Consider the following 23167-nt stretch of genomic DNA (forward strand, 5'->3'; position numbering starts at 1 on the left):
TTTTCTTCTGCTCCACCAATCCCACTATAAACATTTCTGTGAGACCTTTCATTTCTTCCTCTCTATAGTGGAAGAGATGATTAAATTAAAACATCATACTTCTAATGTTTGTTCTTTTGATTTCTTTACTAATTATTTAATATAAGTATAGCATCATTTCTCAGTCATGGTGTTGAGAGTCACTAGTATCTTTTATCATTGTAAGATAGGTTTTAATGATCGTTGAAGTGTGGATGTTGGATTGAGGGTTACTTCTGAGGTAATATCTCTTTCATTTACCTGAATTTTGATGTACTTTGCATGGTGTGGGGGGAGGTAAGCTTACTAGTGTTGTAATGGGAATTGTACATAATCTGTATCTTAATTGTGCCCTCTTCATAATGAGAAATTATTGATGTACTCCTAAGCGGTGATTATGAATTATTGTAATTCTTGGTGAGCTGTGAGTTTCTATATTACTTTTACAAAGATAAGTTTTTAGTGAGGAAAAGCAATGATCAATAGGTACATTTTATACATCTACCTTGAGCAAAATTAATGCTATGGACACTGTTTTGTATAGCTGATATGATTACCAAATCTAAAATGATGTTATTAGTAAAAACTTTCATTAGCACTGTTCATATTCATAACCGTTAATCTGTAAATTCTTTGTATTTATATATTTCTAATGTTGTTCTGTTGTAATTTTAAACTATAAAACAAGAACTTGCTTACCTTAATTCACCTAGGAATTAAAGGTCTGGGAATAATCAAGACTCACTTGAAAAAATGAAGTTTGACTTAAAAATTGGACTACTGATATTATTAAATAATATTTTGAGATATTGGGCTGATTTCACTATTCACATACAGTCATCCCTTGGTATCTGTGGGGTTCGGTTCCAGGATCCACTGCAGATACCAAAATCTGTTGATGCTCAAGTCCCTTATATAAAATGGCACTGTATTTGCATGTAACCTAAGTACACCCTCCCGTATTCTTTAAATCGTCTCTACATTACTTATGATACCTAATACAATGTAAATGCTTTGTAAATAGTTGCCAGGCAGGAGGCAAATACAAGATTTGCTTTTTGGAACTTTCTGGAATTTCTTCCCCCCAAATATATATATATATATATATATATTTTTTTTTTTTTTTTTTTTTTTTTTTTTTTTTTGCGGTACGCGGGCCTCTCAACGCTGCGGCCTCTCCCGTTGCAGAGCGCAGGACTCTCAACCACTGTGCCACCAGGGAAGCCCCCCGCCCCCCCCCAAATATTTTTGATCTGAGGTTTGTTGAATCCGGAGGGCCAACTGCACTCATAATGTACTTTCATGAATACAGTATTGAGAAAAGTCTGTGATGCTCTTCATGTATCCCATCAACTTTGAGGAATTTCATCAAAACTTTGGTATATTCTTGGGAGTTGTGATATGTATGAAGAACATCTGTTGTGTCTCCTGTGAGTAGTGAACAATTAAAAACTGCTGCTTTCCTCTTTAAAGCGGAACTTACATTTTTCTCACTTTCTTACATTGATGAAGTAAAACACTATATACCAAATAACCTTATGGGATAACATCAAATTCATGGGTTAAAGATTAATGTAAAAATCTTCTGTCTAAAAGTTAAACTATGTAGTGCTCAGCTTCTGGCTTTAAAAATAAAGAAGGTAGTAAGATTTAGATTAATTAAGTATTAGGAAAATGTACATTTAAAGTCAAAATACAGTAAAACTTCTAATAAACTGAATAGATACTATATGAGTGCCATGCACTGTACTTGATATGTTTTACATATACAGTATTGTTTTCTATTATTATTATTTGTGTGTGTTGTGGGGGGAGGGTACGTGGGCCTCTCACTGTTGTGGCCTCTCCCGCTGCGTAGCACAGGCTCCGGACGCGCAGGCTCAGCGGCCACGGCTCACGGGCCCAGCCGCTCCGTGACATGTGGGATCCTCCCCGACTGGGGCACGAACCCGCGCCCTCTGCATCAGCAGGCGGACTCTCAGCCACTGCACCACCAGGGAAGCCCTCAATTATTATTTTTGACAATCCTGAAACTAGTATATTTTTTCTTCCTGGAGAGGATAGGAGGTGAAATCATACCATTTAAATTTTTCCTAATTTAGAAACTCAAAGGGGAATGAATTCCTACTGGCTTATAGCTACAGGTTTTCAACTTCTTAGGTTTAAGTTCATCATTATGACCATATTGCTCTTCCTAGTATGAGCTCTAGGATCATTTCTTGGCATTTTGTGGCACTTACCAAGATATGAGAAGGAAATTAGAGCACAGAGAAAACTCTGAATCTATGCGGTTCCTTGGGCTACAAGCCTGTCCTCCTGAGTACATTAGCATTTTTGCTTACTTTATTTTTTATTCCTGTTTCACAAATCACTACATACTTTGCATCATAAAACAACCCAAATTTATCTCATAGTTTTTGTTTGTCAGAAGTCCAGGTGGGCTCAGCTGGGCCCACTACATGGGTCTTACAAAGCCAAAATCAGTATGTTAGCAGAGCTGCATTCTTTCTTTCTTTTTGGAGTCTCTGAGGAAGAATCCATTTCCCAGTTCATTTGGATTGTTGACTGCATACAGTTTTAAGACTGAGGTCCCTCTTTCCTTTCTGTCAGCCAGGGCTAGTCTTCACTCATAGAAGTTGAAATGCTTTCAGTGCTGCCCCTCCAGTAATGGCAGGTAAAGTCTCTCTCATGCTTAATCTCTGACTTCTGCTACTGCCAAAAGCTCTCTGACAGATAAAGTTCTTCACTCTTACTGGCTCATGTGATTAGATTGGCCATCTGGATAACCCAGGATAATCTTCCTATTTTGGAATCTGTGATGATTTTTACATCTGCAAAGTCCATTTTGCTATGTAACATAACCTATTCATAAGTTCCAGGGATTGGGGTGTGGACATCTTTGGGGGGCCATTCTGCCTAGTACACTCATATATATACTCCTGAAAAGAAATTTGATAAACTATGTACTCTTGCACATTTCTAAGTTGATTCCTAAAATATTTCTTCATAAGTTTAGATAGTTAAAAAAATGTAATTTCTGGCTTTTCAAGATACTGACACCATTCTTTTATAAGTACAGTTGATCCTTAAACAACATGGGTTTGAACTGCATGGATCCACTTATATGTGGATTATTTTCAGTAGTAAGTACAGTTATCCCACAGAGCCATTTGTCCTTTGAATTGCTGCTCCATTCATAGTCCCAAATTTACATTTGTCTAGCTAAATACCCTGTTCTGGTCCCTTTTCCTTTAAGGAACAGTCTGTATATAGAACAATTTCATTACCGATTTTGAAATGAGTCCTTATAGCTTTTGATATTTGCATCAAAAGTTTTAAACATATTAAGGCTGTTCTGGCCAACCTTACTCAAGGTAAAGTGCAACTCTTCTTTTCAACAGTCTGTGCAATAAGGAAATCTCCAAGTTCATACTTGGCCCTCATGCATGGGAGCTCAGCCCTCAGGTAAGGGAAGGTCAACTCTCCCTTTAACATCTTGCTCCTGGGATAGCTGCCTTTTCCTAATGCAATTGGTAACTGAACTTTCTGCAAAGTTCTTACCCAATCTCACCTTAGGCACTCCATTACTTACCTAACGGTCCCATGTAATCATTCCTAAGTTTTGTGGACTGCCTAGTGAGTTTATCCTCCTAAACTACAACTATTTAGGTTGTTGCTTTACTCTTATATTGTTACTCTGGTCTTCAGATAGTTTTCCTTCTTCCTCTGTCACCTACAGATTGGTCTTGCATATTTAGAGAAGTCCTTATTAACATTGGTCTTGCTCCTTGGCCACTGGCAGGAGTTTCTGCCTTTGAAAGCTCCCTTCAGTGGACTGATAAGACATCTCTACAAGGTATCCAACCATCTTACATTTTAGAATGAGCTGCATATGATGACAGAAACAACTAATTGTCCACCAATATTCATTCTCTTCTTTTTCCTTATTGTAGATGCTCCAGTTTTTTTTTCTAAGCATGTGGTGAAATAAAGAATGTATTTCTCAGCTTCCTTGCTAGCTTGGGCCATGTGATTTAAGTTCTGGCCAGAATAGAAGTTTCCTGTAAGATTTCTGAAAAGTATCCTTAAAGGGAGGCTATCTCTCATCTCACCATTTTCCTTCCTGCCATTGATGTGATGGCTAGACCTTGAGCAGTTATTTTAAACTGTGAAGGGGACGCCACATGTTGAGGATGGAAGAACAACAAGACAGAAGGAGCCTGGGTTCCCAATGATCATGGTTCTGGACTGCCTGTGTTCTTGTGAGAGAAATAAATTTCTGACTCATTTAAGCCATTGTTATTTTGAGTTTTCTCACTCACAGCTGAACCTAATCCTAACTGATACAGGCATAAAAAAGTCATTTCCAAATAAGAAGCACATAAACAGTTGTGTGAAGCACACTGGCACAAGAAGAGCCATTAACCTTCACTCTTAAGAATTTTGACGCTCAAGATTCAGCGCTGCCGTTTCGCGGATCAGCTGTGACTACCTCTTCCTTCTGTTATATTAAAAAGTTTTATTTTTCCCTTTTCACCAAGATTCCATTGCCATGCTTCCATCTTTGAAACTGTTACACATCTGATAGGTGGCAGTGTGCCAGGAGTTTTGGGAGGCCACAAGGTAAACATCTTCCTGGAGCATTAAAGATTTGCAGGGAACCTTAATTTTTATACTAAAAAATAATGGAATAGAAGGCAAAATACACATGCATTTTAAAATATAACATAAACATTTACAAATTTTTGTAGTGGAGTTATTTATTTAAATTTATTTATTTATTTTTGGCTGTGTTGGGTCTTCGTTGCTGCATGTGGGCTTTCTCTGGTTGTGTTCATTGCAGTGTGTGGGCTTCTCATTGCCGTGGCTTCTCTCGTTGCAGAGCACGGGCTCTAGGCGCGTGGGTTTCAGTAGTTGCAGCACCCGGGCTTAGTTGCTCCACCGCATGTGGGATCTTCCCAGACCATGGATCGAGCCCGTGTCCCCTGCATTGGCTGGCGGATTCTTAACCACTGCGCCACCAGGGAAGTTCCTGGAGTTATTTAGATTTTGCAGAGTAATGAGTTTGCTCTTTTCTGCCTCTCCTTTGCCCTAGGGATACTTAGATGGAAACTTGAGAAGCACTGCTTACTTGATTGGAGTTGAGGGATTCCTGGCAGAAGAGTAAATAAAGCTCATGGCCCACCAGCTAGAAAGGTAAGAAATTTTAAGCTTTTGCTGCAAAAGTGGTCTTTTATTTTGTGATTGTTTCTCAAATATTATTAAGTTCAAGAGGTGTTTCCATACGGTAATCCTCAGAATGCTAGTTGTCCTACCATATTGATAATGTTTAGTAAAAGAAATTCCTAAGGTTCAGCAAATTTGGAAATATCCTTTTGGAACTACAGTGCATGTCAGCATGTAAAAGCACACTGAAGACTGCATAAAAGTATGTAATTTTGTTTAACTCAGAGGGTCCTAAACTTGTCTGACTAGGGAGCCCTCTGTAGCAAAGAGTTCCAATATGAAAGTCTCAACTCTCCTAGGATTTTGTAAGGATTAACTCCTACCCTCTTGCATGTGCTCGATAAATACTTATTGACTGAATAAGTAAATGAGACATCCGAATTTCAGGGTAGGGGGATAGTGGCTGGAGGAAGATCAGAGGTGAGTGGTATTAACTAAGAAAGGAACAGATGAGTGGGAAGTAAGAGCATTCTAGGCTGAGAGAGGGAGCTGCCTAACTACAGCCAAGAGATCAAGGTATCATTAAGACTGGGGTGGGTGGCAGAGGTCAGTCCACGCAAGGGTCTGCAGACAGTGTTAAGGATTAGAGGCCTTATCATAAGAACATTTTTTTCCATAACTTGTCCTTTCCTCTCATTTTGACTGGCACTGCTTGAGTATAAACCATCATTCTCTTTCCTGAATCTAGTAGTAACGTGTACTGGTTTTCTTATGCATAGTGTTACTCTCACCAGTCCATCCTCCACACTTCCATTAGAGATGTTGCAAAAATGCCCCTTTGATTATCTAATTCACCTATTTAAAATCTTTCCATTTTTTACAGCAGGATTAAGCAAACTTTTTCTTTAAAGAGGCAGATAGTAAGATTTTTAGGCTTTATGGGGGTCACATATAGTCTCTGTTGCTTCTTCTTCCCTACCCACTGACCATTTAAAAAATGGAAAAACTTTCTTAGCTCGACATTTTGGTGCAGGACCATAGTTTATAACCTCAGGGTGCGGGTGGGATGGGGGAGTGAGGTTGGACTTCAGACTCCTTACTGGGGTATTAAAGGCCCTTAGAGATATGTTTCCTTCTCTGGCCTCACCTCTCTTCCCTTCAATCATATATCCCATGCTTTAGCCATCAGAAGTTCTTAGAGATCCTTCAGTGTACTCTGCTTTACTGTGCTTCTACATGCTGTCTCCTCTGCCCAAAACATCATCTCTTATTTCTTTGAGAAGACTAAGCTGAGGCATTACTTCCTTCAGTACCCTTCACAGACCCTCTCTTCAGGGTCGGCTAGGTACTAAGTTAGGGGGTAGAAAATCGGATAAATTCAACCTAAAAAAAAAGCTCATAATCAGGATACAGAAGATTCTCACATGACCCAATCACAGAAAGCACAGTCAGGCATTGCAGAAACTTCTTTCCTTCATCTTGGCTACATGGTTTCTCGTCCCTGTTTTTCTGTGCCTACTCCATTCTGGCTTTCACTAATTTTTAAAAATTAATTAAGGTATTTACTTTTGGCTGCATTGGGTCTTTGTTGCTGGGCGTGGGCTTTCTCTAGTTGTGTTGAGCGGGGGCTACTCTTCGTTGTGGTGCGCAGGCTTCTCATTGTGGTGGCTTCTCTTGTTGCGGAGCACGGGCTCTAGGTTTGCAGGCTTCAGTAGTTGTGGCTCACGGGCTCTAGAGTGCAGGCTCAGTAGATGTGGTTCACGGGCTTAGTTGCTCCGCGGCAGTGGGATCTTCCTGGACCAGGGATTGAACCCGCGTCCCCTGCATTGGCAGGCAGATTTTTAACCACTGTGCCACCAGCGAAGTCCCTCATTAATTTCTTATCAGTATGAACATGGCAGAAAATGTCTGCCAGTCCTGAGTATGATTTTGAATGTCTAGTGTATACCTCTGTTTGGCTGATTTATTATTATTATTTTTTTCTTTTTACACGTTTCCTGAAGAGGTAATCTGATGGCTTGACTGTTCGGGTGTCTCCTCTGGTTCACCTGAAACAGGTATGTCAGGCCATGGAAATACAGGATTGCCCTTTGCTGGCAGTGTGGCTCTAAGAGGGGATTATGGCTGCGGAGGAGAGATGACCAGTTCCAGTATACCCTTTATTCCCCTATGTTCCCATAGCGCTTGTGTATATCTATTATTATATGTATATCACTGAATTAGTATTACTATTTTCACTTATTTGTTTTCCTTACTAATCTGATTTTGAGGTCAGGGACCATCTTTCTTATTCTTAATGTAGTATCGGGTACAAAATAGTCAAATGTCTTCCAAATAAATTTCATAAAATAAATTATTTGTATTAGAAATGTTTGGGAATTCTGTACATTGTGTGTAACATTTAGTAATATCCATATTTTAAAAATCTGCTTTGAAACTTGAGTACATGCTTTAAATGTAAGAGGTTACAGCATTTGTAGTTCTATAACTAACTAGAAGATCAATCAAATTCACATTTTAGACTCTAGTGATTTCTGAAATTAGTCACCAGAAATTGTGTCATTTCCCCCCACCCCTATTTTCAAAGATTCATTTACTCACACTATTTTCTTTTTTTTGGTGGATGGGGGGATTAAAATACCAGCTGTAATATATTGTTAAATGAAAAAGCAAAATTCATAACAGCATGTATAGTATGCCACAATTTGTATAAAAATGTGATATACACATATATAATATACTTGTAAATACATGGATTATCTCTGGAAAAATACATAGTAACTGGTAAGAGTGGTTATCTTTGGAAATTGGGACTGAGGTCAGGGGTGGGAAAAAAGGAAGGAGACTTACTTTATACTGTATATCCTTTTGTACTGTTTGATTTTTACCAGGGGCATGTGTTTTTGTCCAAAAATGATTTATATGTTAAAAATTTTAAAAGAATAAAAATAGATACCAGCTTTATTGCTGATAGGTCTGGACTGGAGAACATGTTTTGGACCTAAGCCTGAAATGAACTTTTACCCCAAGTGTAAAGACAGTGGATGCCCCACCCCAGAGGGTTAGGGAGGTCTACAGATTAGATGTTTACCCAGCCATGTAGTGAAGGACTGTAGTCTTTCCCATATATTTCTGTGAGAAATGAACTCAGGAGCCAAGAGGGCCCTAAGTTACATATCCATAATAACCCTTTTCTCAAGTTCACCAAGTTATTTCTCCTCCTATTTGGGAGACTGAATGAGTGGATAGTGGAGATGGGTAGAAATTTTCTTTCAAATATTTTTGAGAGTCACAAGTCCTTTGTTTCTTGGTCAGGAACATGGAGAGAGGCAGAGGATAGATCCTGTCATACCTTTGGACATTTTTGTCCACATTGTCAACACCCAAGACAGACAGGGCTTGGCTGTCCCCTTCGGGGGAGACCAGCAGTATCTTAGGAATGTCCTGCTCCCACTTGACTCACACTGTTTTCTGTGAAGTGAATTGGTTTCTTGCTTACTTGTTTTTGGTGAGATGTAAGAAAAGCACACATTTTTATCAGCTGCATCATTTGAATGATATAATTCAAAATGGCATGGAAATAGTGATACTACAGCCTAAAGGATTGTCTATTTTGCTTAATAGGTTTAACTCACATTTCAGATTTTAAACAAAGGAGTTACCTATAGGACAAATAATTGTCTAACACTACCCTTTGAGTCTTTATTCAGATACAAAAATTGTTCTACTAAGTTTGCTCTTTTCAGTACAGAACATAGTTTTTCTGTTCTTTGACATCTCTCGCTCTTTTTTTTTTTTTGGCCGTGTGGTGAGGTATACAGGATCCTAGTTCCCCGACCAGGGATTGAACCCGTGCCCCCTGCATTGGGAGCACAGAGTCTTAACCACTGGACCACCAGGGAAGTCCATGTTCTTTGACATCTCATAACATGAAGGTTATAAACTGGAAGCAAGCAGAGAATTGTTAGAGAATCTGTGTGTTTTAGTATTTTTCTCAAAACTACTGCTAAAAACTACATGATACTAATTATATAGTGGTTATATATTGAATTATCACAGTGCATGTTATTTATATATAACTTAAATTCATTCTGTAAGTTTTTTTTTTTAATTAATTTATTTTTTGGCTGCATTGGGTCTTCGTTGCTGCGCGCAGGCTTTCTCTAGCGTGGCGAGTCGGGGCTACTCTTCGTTGCGGTGCACGGGCTTCTCAGTACGGTGGCTTCTCTTGTTGCGGAGCATGGGCTCTATGCACGTGGGCTTCAGTAGTTGTGGCACACGGGCTCAGTAGTTGTGGCTCGCGGGCTCTAGAGTGCAGGCTCAGTAGCTGTGGCGCACGGGCTTAGTTGCTCTGTGGCATGTGGGATCTTCCCAGACCAGGGCTCGAACCCGTGTTCCCTGCATTGGCAGGCGGATTCTTAACCACTGCGCCATCAGGGAAGTCCCTCCCTCTGTAGGTTTTTCCTTTTTTATTTTTAAGTTTTTTAGTCCAGAACCTTTTAAGAGTAAGTTGCTAGCATGATGTCCCATTCGCCCAAATACTTTACTTTCTACAATAAGACACTCTCCTCCAAAACCATAATACAACCATGAAAATCAAGAAATTAGCTTTGAAATATTGCTACCATCTAATCTGCAGATTACATTTAAGTTTTGCCAGTTATTCCAATAATGTCTGTCCTTTATAGCAAAAGGATTCAGTCTAGAATCTCATATTGCAGTTAGTTATCATGTCTCATTGGTCTTTTTCAATCTGAAGCAGTTCCTCGATCTTTCCTTGACTTTGATGACTTGGACACTTTTGAAGATTATGGCCCAGTTATTTGAGGAGTTTACCTCCATTTGGTGTTCTGTAATGTTTCTTCACGATTAGACTCAGGTTATGTATCTTTGGCATGACTATTATGAAAGTGATGCTGTGTCCTCCTCATTGCAACCGAAGGGTTGCAATGATATTGATGTTGATTTTCCTTATGTTTAGTGTTGTTAACTTGGATCACTTGAGTAAAGTGATATTTGCCAGGCTTTTGTACTGTATATTACTGTTTTGCCTTTAGTAATTAAAATGTATTTTATAGGGAGATACTTTGAGAGGATGGAAACATTTTGTCTTATCAAATTTTCATTTCTACATTGGTATGTTTTATATCAGATTAATGGAATCCTATTTTATTCACAGTATGATCTATTACTATCATTTATTTTGAATCTCAAATTGTCTGAGATTTGGCCACTTTCTGGCTAAATCCATAAGTCCTTCTTTACTTTCTTGCAGAAGGTATTCAAGGCCCATCCTGTATTATTCCTGCTTTAGCCTCGGAATCAGCCAATTCTTCAAGGATCCCAGGTTCCTTTTGGTGGAGAATAGTATTTTGACATCGAGGTCTGGAGGGCTTATTGCTATTGGGTATCAGTGCTCCCAGGCCTTCTCAGTGACACAGCTAGGGAAGTATTTGAATATATATGCATGTATATACACATATTATCATCTGTATTTCTATATCTGTATATTTATATTGAAAGTCGTGAGTGCACATGAATATCTCCAAATCTCATCCAGTACCAGGGTTTATTCTGTGTAATTACCTTCACCTGTAGTGTGAATTTACCTTCATCTACTATATCCTTGATAAATTCACTTATTCAGTTAATACCTGCATGTATATGTAATGAATTGCCTGTTGCCACCAGACCCCCTCCTCCTCATCAAGTAGACATCTTCCTGCTTGGGCCCTGATATCCTATCCTGGGCTGGTGCCATCCCTATTCTTTACCTCATGTGGATGTTACGCAAAGATTTGTCCTCAAAGATATTCACTGATGATAAAAATCCAGTGGTAAAGAATTAATTATAAATATGTTATATCTGTATTGTGGAATACTATATAGCCATTAAAATGACATCTAATATTTGATGATGTGGCAGAATTTAGATAATTGTGTTTTAAAGGAAGTTATAATGCTCTTTTTACAATTAAAATTTTTTTATTTATCTTTATACATTAATAAGACTGAATATGTACTCTGGAGTGTTAGACAGTAATCTCTGAATGATAGTATTTTGGGTGGCTTTTTTTTTCTTCTGTATTTTTTCTGGGAGCAAATTTAAAGTTCCTTACAACATCTTAATTCAGTAAGCATAATCTAGTTCATACTATCCAGAAATAACAATGACCTCTTTCTGAACCCCAATTAAACTTGAGTTTTAAAGGTTTTTTTAGAATTATGTAAGATTGATCATTTATGGGATACCTAGTGGTGAATAGTTCTATGGCTGTGTTATAACAAAATTTAAAATATACCTTTAACCAAGTTTGGAGTTCTAAAATAAAATGCCTATAGCAATGAAATAGAGAAAATATGAGGAACATACACGTGTTTATATGTGGAATTGTCTTAGAAACTGGAAAGAGGAGTCTGAGCTGGATGCTTGATTAGCTAGCATAAGCTCCTTCACAATCCTGGAAGCTTCTTGAGGGCAGAATCTATTTAATTCACCACTGCATCCCTAGCATGTAGCATAGTGCAAAGCACAAAGTAGATACTCAAATATTTGTTGGTTGAAAGACAAAAGGGGGAACTTTGGCACTAAATCATTAGGGTAGGGAAGATGAAGGAATGTTAGAAGAAGAGTTAAGAGAGAGATTAGAGAAACCAAAGAAACTGGCTTCTTTTAAATCTTGCCTAGAACCCTTCTGTATATTCTTCATGACAGTGATTTTCCTACCAGTATAGGTTGTGGATGCTTGCCAGAGAGTGGTGTGGTATAGTAACAGTTCACTATCTGCAGTCATTGTCTTCTCTGAGTTTATAGTTGAACAAAGCCTCCTTCCCATGCTTTCCTAGGAGCATATTTCCACCCTTGATGTAAAAGGGAGATAAACCTCGATTTAGAGGCTTGAGATTCAGTTAGTTAGCTTAAAAATGCTATCTCTTTGTTAATCCTCCCAGAAGAACTCTCATCATTTATGTGCCAAGGTGCTTTGACTTATATTTACAGACCTCAGCTAGGTATTAGGAAATAGTATAAGGAATGGGAATTTTTATTGGTTGGCTAGGAAATAGTCTAGTTCCTAGACTATAGGAAAGGAACTATAGAAGTTGCCTCCTGCAGGTAAGGAACACCTTTCGTAGAAGAATGGGACAATAGTAGTCAGGGGTGTGTGGAAGAGATCAGAGAGGAGGATACGAAGGGTTAATTCCCTCAAAGCTTTTCTAGAACTATCGGATCGGTCCCTGCACTACCTGTATATTTTTATTTATTTATTTATTTATCTTTTTATTTTTTTATTTTTTTTTTTGCGGTACGCGGGCCTCTCACTGTTGTGGCCTCTCCCGTTGTGGAGCACAGGCTCCAGACGCGCAGGCTGAGCAGCCATGGCTCACAGGCCCAGCCACTCCACGACATGTGGGATCCTCCCGGACCGGGGCACGAACCCGTGTCCCCTGAATTGGCAGGTGGACTCTCAACCACTGCGCCACCAGGGAAGCCCCTACCTGTATATTTTTAATATTTTAACTGTTATTCTTAGCAAATTGAATTGAAATTATATTTCTGTATTCTTTCTTCTGCTTGACTGAAAGTTTCTCAAAGTGGAGGGACTGTTTGTTTTGTTCTGGGTTTTTTTGGACTGTTTGTTTTTTCACCTTTGTGTCTTGGCATGAGTTTGGTGTTTAAATGTTTCTTGAACTTAACTGAGTTTAAATATTGCTTTGATTTTTCAAAGCAATATGAACTGCATTTATTAGTTTTAGAAGTTTTTTCAGTTAGATAACTTAAACTAAATTTATCTGACTTTTTCATATCATGTGGCTGTTTATTCATTCCTTAATATTTAATGAGTAAATGCTACTATAAGCTAGCCACTGTTTCAGGTAGTTAACCCAAAGGTAAGTTCCTTGTCTTCATTGAGTTCACATTCTACTGGTAGTGACTGAAGCATAACTTTTATAGGTTTCCTTTGGTTTATTCTAGTGCTTTTTCCCCTCTTCTCACAGGCAACATGGTAAAGTTGGATGTGAATGATGAAATGTAACCTTACCAGATAGATAGAAGTTTTGCCTGGGACCAGGAAAAGAACTTTCTTCTTCCTTTCTCCTATATCAGACCATCTCTGACTCCAGGACTCAGAAGTGTAGCTATTTACACATTTCCCCACAGGAATTACCCAATTTTCCTGAGCAGGACATTCTTGACACCACATTTATAAGCAAAATTATGTAAAATAAAAATTTTCTCTGTGTACCATTGGCTTATTTGCATAAGCATATAGTTAACTCTGTTTGCCACTACATGGGGTTTCAGTGAATGTAATGGAGTATTAGTAGAGTTTAAAGATGAGCCACTGACCCTCATAGTTTAAACATAGTTTAAGTATGTTGTACTTGTCCTTAAGCTAATGTCAAATAAGTAAACTATAAAGTTAGGGAAGAGGGAACTTCTTATAAAGATCAACTATCATTACATTATGGGACAAATAATGATGAATTAGGCCGAGAACCAGACCATCACTGACTACATTTTTTAAAACTTAAAGCTTTCTGAATAGATATTTTGAAATACTAGATCTCATCTTTTCATCAGACGTCAAAAGTCAGGATTTTCACTCTTTTAATTACTGCTCTTCAACCACAGTCCTAAAGGCTAAATGTTTCTCTTTTACCCTCTTTATCGTGGAGTTGGATATATTAATACCTATGTTTAAGGCATTTATATGGCTGTTCATATTTTAGGAGCAGTGCTCTATTATAAAGATTCTTAATAGTGAGTGGGTTTTTGGATGACAGTAGTGTTACAAAGAGTGTAATTATTTGAGTGTTTTTATTGTTTTACTATGTTTCAAGAAATGTTTCAAAACTATATTTAACAGTGTGAAACCACTTCATTTTTCAGTATCCTTGCCATGAAAAAGAGGACGTGATAAGTTGTACAACTTATGAAATTCAAGTTACATGTGAATTCTGCCAGGTGTGTATGCAATATTTGGTATTTTGTGCTTTTTTCATATTTTAGATTATAAAAATTCTCATAGGTTATTTCTAGATAAATATTTCAAGTGTTTTTCATAAATAAGAAAATACTTACCTAGTATGTAGTTTAGCTACTACTGCTATAGTATTTTAAAATTATCAAATAGAGCATCAAAATATACTTAACTATGACAAGCATAAACATATTTTAGGGTTTTGATTTCTCCTAAAATGAGTTCCAAATAATACTAGTCCCATGAGATGTTCTAGTATTGTTCTAGTGAAAAAGGTTCAAATAGAAAATGGATGTGGCAAAAATGCTGTATTCTAGGTGCTCTTCTGGTCATTTCTCTTGAACATATAAAGTCTGAAAAGTCCTGCCCCCAAAAAACAGTATTCTAGCATTTCCCAAATTTGGCCATAATAGTGATTGTCATCTCTGTTCCTGAAGAGAAACTTATTTCCGAAAGGTTAACAAACTAGTGTTGAAAAAGAAACAATGTTACAGAATTTTTAGTTGTCAAATATAGTTCATATATGTAATTTCTATGAAGAAAGCAAAAACAAAAACCTACAAGTTAACGGAAGGAATAATTGGAAACTTTAAGTCTATATCAAAAAGTAGGAAAACAATCTTGACTCAAAAATGTCTTTTTGTAGTTGTTTGGTTCAAATCTGGATCCAAGAAAGTCCCCATATTGCATTTTGTTTAGTATGTTTATTAGACCTCTTTTAATCTAAAACAGTTCCCCTCTACCTCCTCTTTTCTTTAGTTCCCCATGACATTTATTTCTTGAAGAAACCAGGTCTTTTGTCCTGTAGAATTTGGCTAATTCCAGCTTGGTGATGTTGTTTGACATGTTTTTCTTTTTTTTTTTTTTTTTTTTTTTTAGGTTAGAGGATTCTTAAAATTTATTTTTTTATACAGCAGGTTCTTATTAGTTATCTGTTTGATACATATTAGTGTATACATGTCAATCCCAGTCTCCCAATTCATCCCATCCCCACCCCCACTTTCCCCTCTTGGTGTCCATACATTTGTTCTCTACATCTGTGTCTCTGTTTTTGCCTTGCAAACCGGTTCATCTGTACCATTTTTTCTGGATTCCACATATAATATGCATTAATATATGATATTTGTTCTCCTCTTTCTGACTTACTTCACTCTGTATGACAGTCTCTAGGTCTGTCCACGTCTCTACAAATGACCCAATTTTGTTACTTTTTGTGGCTAAGTAATACTCCATTGTATATATGTACCACAACTTCTTTATCCATTCGTCTGTCAATGGGCATTTAGGTTGCTTCCATGACCTGGCTATTGTAAATAGTGCTGCAGTGAACATTGGGGTGCATGTGTCTTTTTTTTTTTTTTTTTTTTTTTTTTGGCGAAACGCGGGCCTCTCACTGCTGTGGCCTCTCCCGTTGCGGAGCACAGGTTCCAGACACACAGGCCCAGCGGCCATGGCTCACGGGCCCAGCCGGTCCGCGGCATGTGGGATCCTCCCAGACCAGGGCACGAACCCATGTCCCCTGCATCGGCAGGCGAACTCTCAACCACTGCGCCACCAGGGAAGCCCGCATGTGTCTTTTTGAATTGCAGTTTTCTCTGGTTATATGCCCAGTAGTGGGATTGCTGGGGCATATGGTAATTTTATTTTTAGTTTTCTAAGGAATCTCCATACTGCTCTCCATAGTGGCTATATCAATTTACATTCCCACCAGCAGTGCAAGAGGGTTCCCTTTTCTCCACACCCTCTCCAGCATTTGTTGTTTGTAGATTTCCTGATGATGTCTATTCTAACTGGTGTAAGTGATACCTCATTGTAGTTTTGATTTGCATTTCTCTAATAATTAGTAATGTTGAGCAGCTTTTCATGTGCCTCTTGGCTATCTGTATGACTTCTTTGGAGAGATGTCTGTTTAGGTCTTCTGCCCATTTTTTGATTGGGCTGTTTGTTTTTTTAATATTGAGCTGCATGAGCTGTTTATATATTTTGGAGATTAATCCTTTATCCATTGATTCATTTGCAAATACTTTTCCCATTCTGAGGATTGTCTTTTCGTTTCGTTTATAGTTTCTTTTGCTGTGCAAAAGCTTTTAAGTTTCATTAGGTCCCATTTGTTTATTTTTGTTTTTATTTCCATTACTCTAGGAGGTGGGTCAAAAAAGATCTTGCTGTGATTTATGTCAAAGAGTGTTCTTCCTATGTTTTCCTCTAAGAGTTTTATAGTGTCCGGTCTTACATTTAGGTCTTGAATCCATTTTGAGTTTATTTTGGTGTATGGTGTTAGGGAGTGTTCTAATTTCATTCTTTTACATGTAGCTGTCCAGTTTTCCCAGCACCACTTGTTGAAGAGACTGTCTTTTCTCTGTTGTATATCCTTACCTCCTTTGTTGTAGATTAGTTGATCATAGGTGCATGGGTTTTTCTCTGAGCTTTCTATCCTGTTCCTTTGATGTATATTTCTGTTTTTGTGCCAGTACCATATTGTCTTCATTACTGTAGCTTTGTGGTATAGTCTGAAGTCAGGGAATCTGATTCCTCCAGCTCTGTTTTTTTCCCTCAAGTCTGCTTTGGCTATTCGGGGTCTTTTCTGTCTGCACAGAAATTTTAAGATTTTTTGTTCTAGTTCTGTAAAAAAAAAAATGCCACTGGTAACTTGATAGGGATTGCACTGAATCTGTAGATTGCTTTGGGTAGTATAGTCATTTTCACAATGTTGATTCTTCCAATCCAAGAACATGGTGTATCTCTCCATCTGTTGCTATCATCTTTAATTTCTTTCATCAGTGTCTTATAATTTTCTGCATACAGGTCTTTTGTCTCCCTAGGTAGGTTTATTCCTAGATATTTTATTCTGTTTGTTGCAATGGTAAATGGGAGTGTTTCCTTAATTTCTCTTTCAGATTTTTCATCATTAGTGTATAGGAATGCAAGAGATTTCTGTGCATTAATTTTGTATCTTGCTACTTTACCAGATTCATTGATTAGCTCTAGGAGTTTTCTGGTGGCATCTTTAGGATTCTCTATGTATAGTATCATGTCATCTGCAAACAGTGACAGTTTTACTTGTTCTTTTCCAATTTATATTCCTTTTATTTCTTTCTCTTCTCTGATTGCCGTGGCTAGGAATTCCAAATCTATGTTGAGTAATAGTGGCGAGAGTGGACATTGTTGTCTTCTTCCTGACCTTAGAGGAAATGCTTTCAGTTTTTCACCATTGAGAATGATGTTTGCGCTGGGTTTGTTGTATATGGCCTTTATTATGTTGAGGTAGGTTCCCTCTATGCCCACTTTCTGGAGAGTTTTTATCATAAATGGGTGTTGACTTTTGTCAAAAGTTTTTTCTGCATCTATTGAGATGATCATATGGTTTTTATTCTTCAATTTGTTAATATGGTATATCACACATATTAATTGATTTGCATTATACTGAGGAATCCTTGCATCCCTGGGATAAATCCCACTTGATCTTGGTGTATGATCCTTTTAATGTGTTGTTGGATTCTGTTTCCTAGTATTTTATTGAGGATTTTTGCATCTATATTCATTGGTGATATTGGTCTGTAATTTTCTTTCTTTGTAGTATCTCTGTCTGGTTTTGGTATCAGGGTGATGGTGGCCTCTTAGAATGAGTTGAGAGTGTTCCTTTCTCTGCAAGTTTTTGGAAGAGTTTGAGAAGGATGGGTGTTAGCTCTTCTCTAAACATTTGATAGAATTCACCTGTGAAGCCGTCTGGTCCTGGACTTTTGTTTGTTGGAAGATTTTTAATCACAGTTTCAATTTTATTACTTGTGATTAGTCTGTTCATATTTTGTTTCTTCCTGGTTCAGTCTTGGGAGATTATACCTTTCTAAGAATTTGTCCATTTCTTCCAGGTTGTCCATTTTATTGGCATAGAGTTGATTGTAGTAGTCTCTTAGGATGCTTTGTATTTCTGCCGTGTCTGTTGTAACTTCTCCTCTTTCATTTCTAATTTTATTGATTTGAGTCCTCTACCTCTTTTTCTTCATGCGTCTGGCTAAAGGTTTATCAATTTTGTTTATCTTCTCAAAGAACCAGCTTTTAGTTTCATTGATCTTTGCTATTGTTTTCTTTGTTTCTATTTCATTTATTTCTGATCTGATCTTTATGATTTCCTTCCTTCTGCTAACTTTGGGGTTTTTTTGTTCTTCTTTCTCTAGTTCCTTTAGGTGTAAGGTTAGAGTGTTTATTTGAGATTTTTCTTGTTTCTTGAGGTAGGCTTGTATAGCTCTAAACTTCCCTCTTAGAACTGCTTTTGCTGCATCCCATAGGTTTTGGATCATCGTGTTTTCATTGTCATTTGTCTCTAGGTATTTTTTGATTTCCTCTTTGATTTCTTCAGTGATCTCTTGGTTATTTAGTAATGTATTGTTTAGCCTCCATGTGTTTGTGTTTTTTGCGGTTTTTTCCCCTGTAACTGATTTCTAATTTCATAGCATTGTGGTCAGAAAAGATGCTTGATATGATTTCAGTTTTCTTAAATTTACTGAGGATTGATTTGTGACCCAAGATGTGATCTATCCTGGAGAATGTTCCGTGTGCACTTGAGAAGAAAGTGTAATATGCTGTTTTTGGATGGAATGTCCTGTAGATGTCATTTAAATCTATCTGGTCTAAAGAAAAAGCTTGTGTTTCCTTATCAGTTTTCTGTCTGGATGATCTATTAGTGTAAGTGAAGTGTTAAAGCCCACCACTATTGTGTTACCGTCAGTTTCCTCTTTTATAGCTGTTAGCAGTTGCCTTATGTATTGAGGTGCTCCTATGTTGGCTGCATATTTATTTATAATTGTTGTATCTTCCTTCTTAGATTGATCCCTTGATCATTATGTAGTGTCCTTCCTTGTCTCTTATAACATTCTTTTTTTATAAGTCTATTTTATCTCACATGGGTACTGCTATTCCAGCTTTCTTTTGATTTCCATTTGCATGGAATATCTTTTTCCATCCCCTCACTTTCAGGCTGTATGTGTCCCTAGGTCTGAAGTGGGTCTCTTGTAGACAGCATATATATGGGTCTTGTTTTTGTATCCATTCAGCAAGCCTGTGTCTTTTGGTTGGAGCATTTAATCCATTCACGTTTAAGGTAATTATTGATATGTATGTTCCTTTGACCATTTTCTTAATTGTTTTGGGTTTGTTTTTGTAGGTCCTTTTCTTCTCTTGTGTTTCCCAGTTAGAGAAGTTCCTTTAGCATTTGTTGTAGAACTGGTTTGGTGGTGCTGAATTCTCTTAACTTTTGCTTGTCTGTAAAGCTTTTGATTTCTCCATCGAATCTAAATGAGATCCTTGCCAGGTAGAGTAATCTTGGTTGTAGGTTCTTCCCTTTCATCACTTTAAGTATATCATGCCAGTCCCTTCTGCCTTGTAGAGTTTCTGCTGACAAATCAGCTGTTAAGCTTATGGGAGTTCCCTTGTATGTTATTTGTCATTTTTCCCTTGTTGCTTTCCATAAATTTTTCTTTGTCTTGAATTTTTGTCAGTTTGATTACTATGTGTCTCGGCATGTTCCTCCTTGGGTTTATCCTGCCTGGACTCTCTGTGCTTCCTGGACTTGGGTGGCTGTTTCCTTTCCCACGTTAGGCAAGTTTTTGACTATAATCTCTTCAGATATTTTCTCGGGTCCTTTCTCTCTCTCTTCTCCTTCTGGAACCCCTATAATGTGAATGTTGGTGTGTTTAATGTTGTTCCAGAGGTCTCTTAGGCTGTCCTCATTTTTTTTTCATTCTTTTTTATTTATTCTGTTCCTCAGCAGTGAATTCCACCATTCTGTCTTCCAGGTCACTTATCCGTTCTTCTGCCTCAGTTATTCTGCTATTGATTCCTTCTAGTGTAGTTTTTATTTCAGTTATTGTATTGTTCATCTCTGTTTGTTTGTTCTTTAATTCTTCTAGGTGTTTGTTCTTTAATTCTTCTAGGTCTTTCTTCAGCATTTCTTACGCCTTCTTCATCTTTGCCTCCATTCTTTTTCCGAGGTCCTGGATCATCTTCACTATCATTATTCTGATTTCTTTTTCTGGGAGGTTGCCTATCTCCACTTGATTTAATTGTTTTTCTGGGTTTTTATCTTGTTCCTTCATCTGGTACATAGTCCTCTGCCTTTTCATTTTGTCTGTCTCTTTGAATGTGGTTTTCGATCCACAGGCTGCAGAATTGTAGTTCTTCTTGCTCCTGCTGTATCCCCTTTCAACATGTTTTTCTATCTCCTGTATTTCCTGTAGTTGGATCTAGAGAGGCTTGATTAGATTCAGGCTTGACTTTTTTTCCCCCAAGAATCCTTTGTGTGCTTTTTATTGCATCATATCAGGGGGCACATAATGTTTGTCTCACTTTTAGTGATGTTAATTTAAGACTGACCTGTGAGTTCAGATGCTGTCACCCTGACCCAGCCATTATAAAGTTCCTGTCACCTTTGTTCCTGATTGTTTTATCAGACATTGATGATAGTTACCTAGTCCATTATTTCATTGGCATTTAAAGTGGTTATCTTCTCATTATTTCATTTTTCTGCACTTATGCTACTGAACAGGAAAGATTTAGACTGATAGATCAGGGTTCCTAATATTTTTTTCTGTAGTGTAAAATCTGCATGTTACATGTCTCTGTTCATAATAAGAAAATGGAAGGTGGGGTTAAAATGTCAGTAAAAGTGTTTTACTTCACATTCAGATAGAAGGTGATAAGCTTAGTGAAAATCAAATAATATTACATTTTAAGTTGTTCATTTTTTTTTTTTTTTTTTTGTGGTACACGGGCCTCTCACTATCGTGGCCTCTCCCATTGCGGAGCACAGGCTCCAGACGCGCAGGCTCAGCGGCCATGGTTCTTGGACCCAGCCGCTCCACGGCATGTGGGATCTTCCCAGACCGGGGCACGAACCCACGTCCCCTGCATCGGCAGGAGGACTCTCAACTACTGTGCCACCAGGGAAGCCCTTAAGTTGTTCTCTATTTAAAAATCTGTACTGTGAAACATTTAGCCATTTCTTAATGTTTTATTATAGGCAATACAAGGACCTGTGGAATATGAGTGATGACAAACCCTTTCTATGTACTGCCCCTGGATGTGGCCAGGTAATATATAAATTGTTTTGTATATTCATATTTAGTAAAACACTTATGACAATATATGTTGTCATTAAAAGGATTCTTTTACAATGTTTTGTACAATTTTGGAGTTAGAATGAAAATAACCCAGAAAAATTTGGGGAAGAAATTAATTTTCCTCAATAGCACATCTGAGTTTTAATGAATACAATCTAATATGGAAAAAAAAATAAGTCTTGTAAGGGAAAGATGGAAAACCTGGAGAAAATCCAAGATTTAAAAGTATATTCATTTGACCATTATTGGTTGAAAATCATTGTGAATTGCCTAATTGGAAATCAGATATACATTATCTTTTATGAAAATTAGTTTACCTGCTGAACTCTTATGAAAAAAACTAATGTTTACCTCTGAGCATATCACTAATAATATATGAATGTTCTTAAGTATAACATCTTTAATATAGAGCATGTATGGAAGCATTTTTAGAAAATAATATTTTAGTGTTGTTACAGAAATAATATTTCAGTGTTTTTTAATAGGCCATTAAATTATTAATCTATTACTGTTATAATAATCTTAAAATAGCTATAGACACTAAGGAATGAAAGAATAAATTTAATGTGTAGTAAATTTACAGAGTACTTAAATATACAAACTATAAATCATAAATAAGTATTAAAGTGTTTCTTTGGTTCTCATTGTTTTCTTTAGCTGATATTTTAAATGGAGGTATAATTTATATACAATAAACTGCACATACTTATAGTGTACAGTTTGATACATTTTAACATATGTATGTATCCATAAAACCATCACCACAATTAAGATAGTGAACATATTCATCATCCCCAAAAGTTTCCTCATGCTTATTTGTTATACCTCCCTCCCATCCCTGTCAACCACTGATCTGCCTTCTGTCACTGTAGGTTAGTTTGTATTTTCCAGAATTTTATATAAATGGAATCATACAGTATGTACTTTTGACTGGATTCTTTCCTTCCACATAATTAATTTACAATTTCTGCATGCTATGTGATTAGTAGTTAATTCCTTTTCATTGAGGAGCAGTATTTCCTTATTTCACCATTAGTTTATTTATTCACTTGTTTATGGACATTTGTCTTATTTCCAGTTTTTAGTTGTTAGAAATAAAGCTGTTGTGAATATTTATGTATAAGCCTTTGAATGAATGCATGCTTTCTTTTCTCTTGGGTGAGTACCTAGGAGAGTAGTGGTGGGATCATATGTAATATATAATAGGAAATTGCCAAACTACTTTGCAAAACAGAGGTGTCACTTTGCATTTCCACCAACAGTCTATGAGAGGTCCTGTTGTATCATATCTTTGCCAACATTTGGTGTCAATCTTTTAATTTTAGCCATTTTCATTGTGTGTATACTGATATATAAAGTGTTACTTTGCATTTCTTTGTTGACTGATGAAAAAATGAGCACTTTTTCATGTGCTTATTGGCCAATCGTATACTTTATTTTTTGTGAAATATCTTTTCAAATTTTCTACTTGTTTTTAAAAATTAGGTTGCCTGTCTTTTAATTATTGAGTTGTATGAGCTCTTTAAATATCCTGGGTACCAGTCTGTCATCAAATTTTTCTCCAGGTCTGTGGTTTCCAACTTGATTTTCATAATAGTATCTTTTGATGAACAGATGTTTCTAATTTTAATGAAGTCTAATGTATTAATTTTTTCTCTTCTTTGGTTGTTGGTTTTTGTGACTTATCTAAGAAACTTTTGCTTAACCTTAAGTCATAAAGATATTCTCCATTGCTTTCCTCTGAAAGCTTGGTTTTTCATTTCGGTCTCTTTTGTATCTTGAATTAATTTTTGTGTATAGTGTGAGGTAGGAGTTGAAGCTCACTTTTTTTTCCATATGGTTTCTCAGATATTCCAGTGTCGTTTGTTGAAAAGATTTTCCTTT

At 37.0% G+C, this 23167-nt stretch overlaps 1 protein-coding gene across 12 annotated transcripts in view; it reads left to right on the plus strand.

The window, feature by feature from the left end:
* Positions 1-23167, plus strand: part of ATF2 (activating transcription factor 2) — an 80632-nt gene that overhangs the window by 3608 nt on the left and 53857 nt on the right. For 6 of the 12 annotated variants that reach the window (XR_004350720.1, XR_004350721.1, XM_032637392.1 and 3 more), the window contains exons 2-4: positions 5114-5214; positions 14078-14152; positions 21184-21253. Coding sequence is in view for 9 of the 12 variants with exons in the window: in XM_032637386.1 (XP_032493277.1) it covers positions 14121-14152; positions 21184-21253 (102 nt within the window). In the remaining 3 variants the exon portion in view is untranslated. Of the gene's footprint in view, positions 1-3457; positions 3484-5113; positions 5215-7187; positions 7242-14077; positions 14153-21183; positions 21254-23167 lie in introns of those variants that run through there. The other 6 variants (XM_032637388.1, XM_032637391.1, XM_032637394.1 and 3 more) reach the window with 4 other exon arrangements.

This window comes from Phocoena sinus, chromosome 7 (assembly GCF_008692025.1).
Source record: "Phocoena sinus isolate mPhoSin1 chromosome 7, mPhoSin1.pri, whole genome shotgun sequence".
Lineage (NCBI taxonomy): Eukaryota > Metazoa > Chordata > Mammalia > Artiodactyla > Phocoenidae > Phocoena > Phocoena sinus.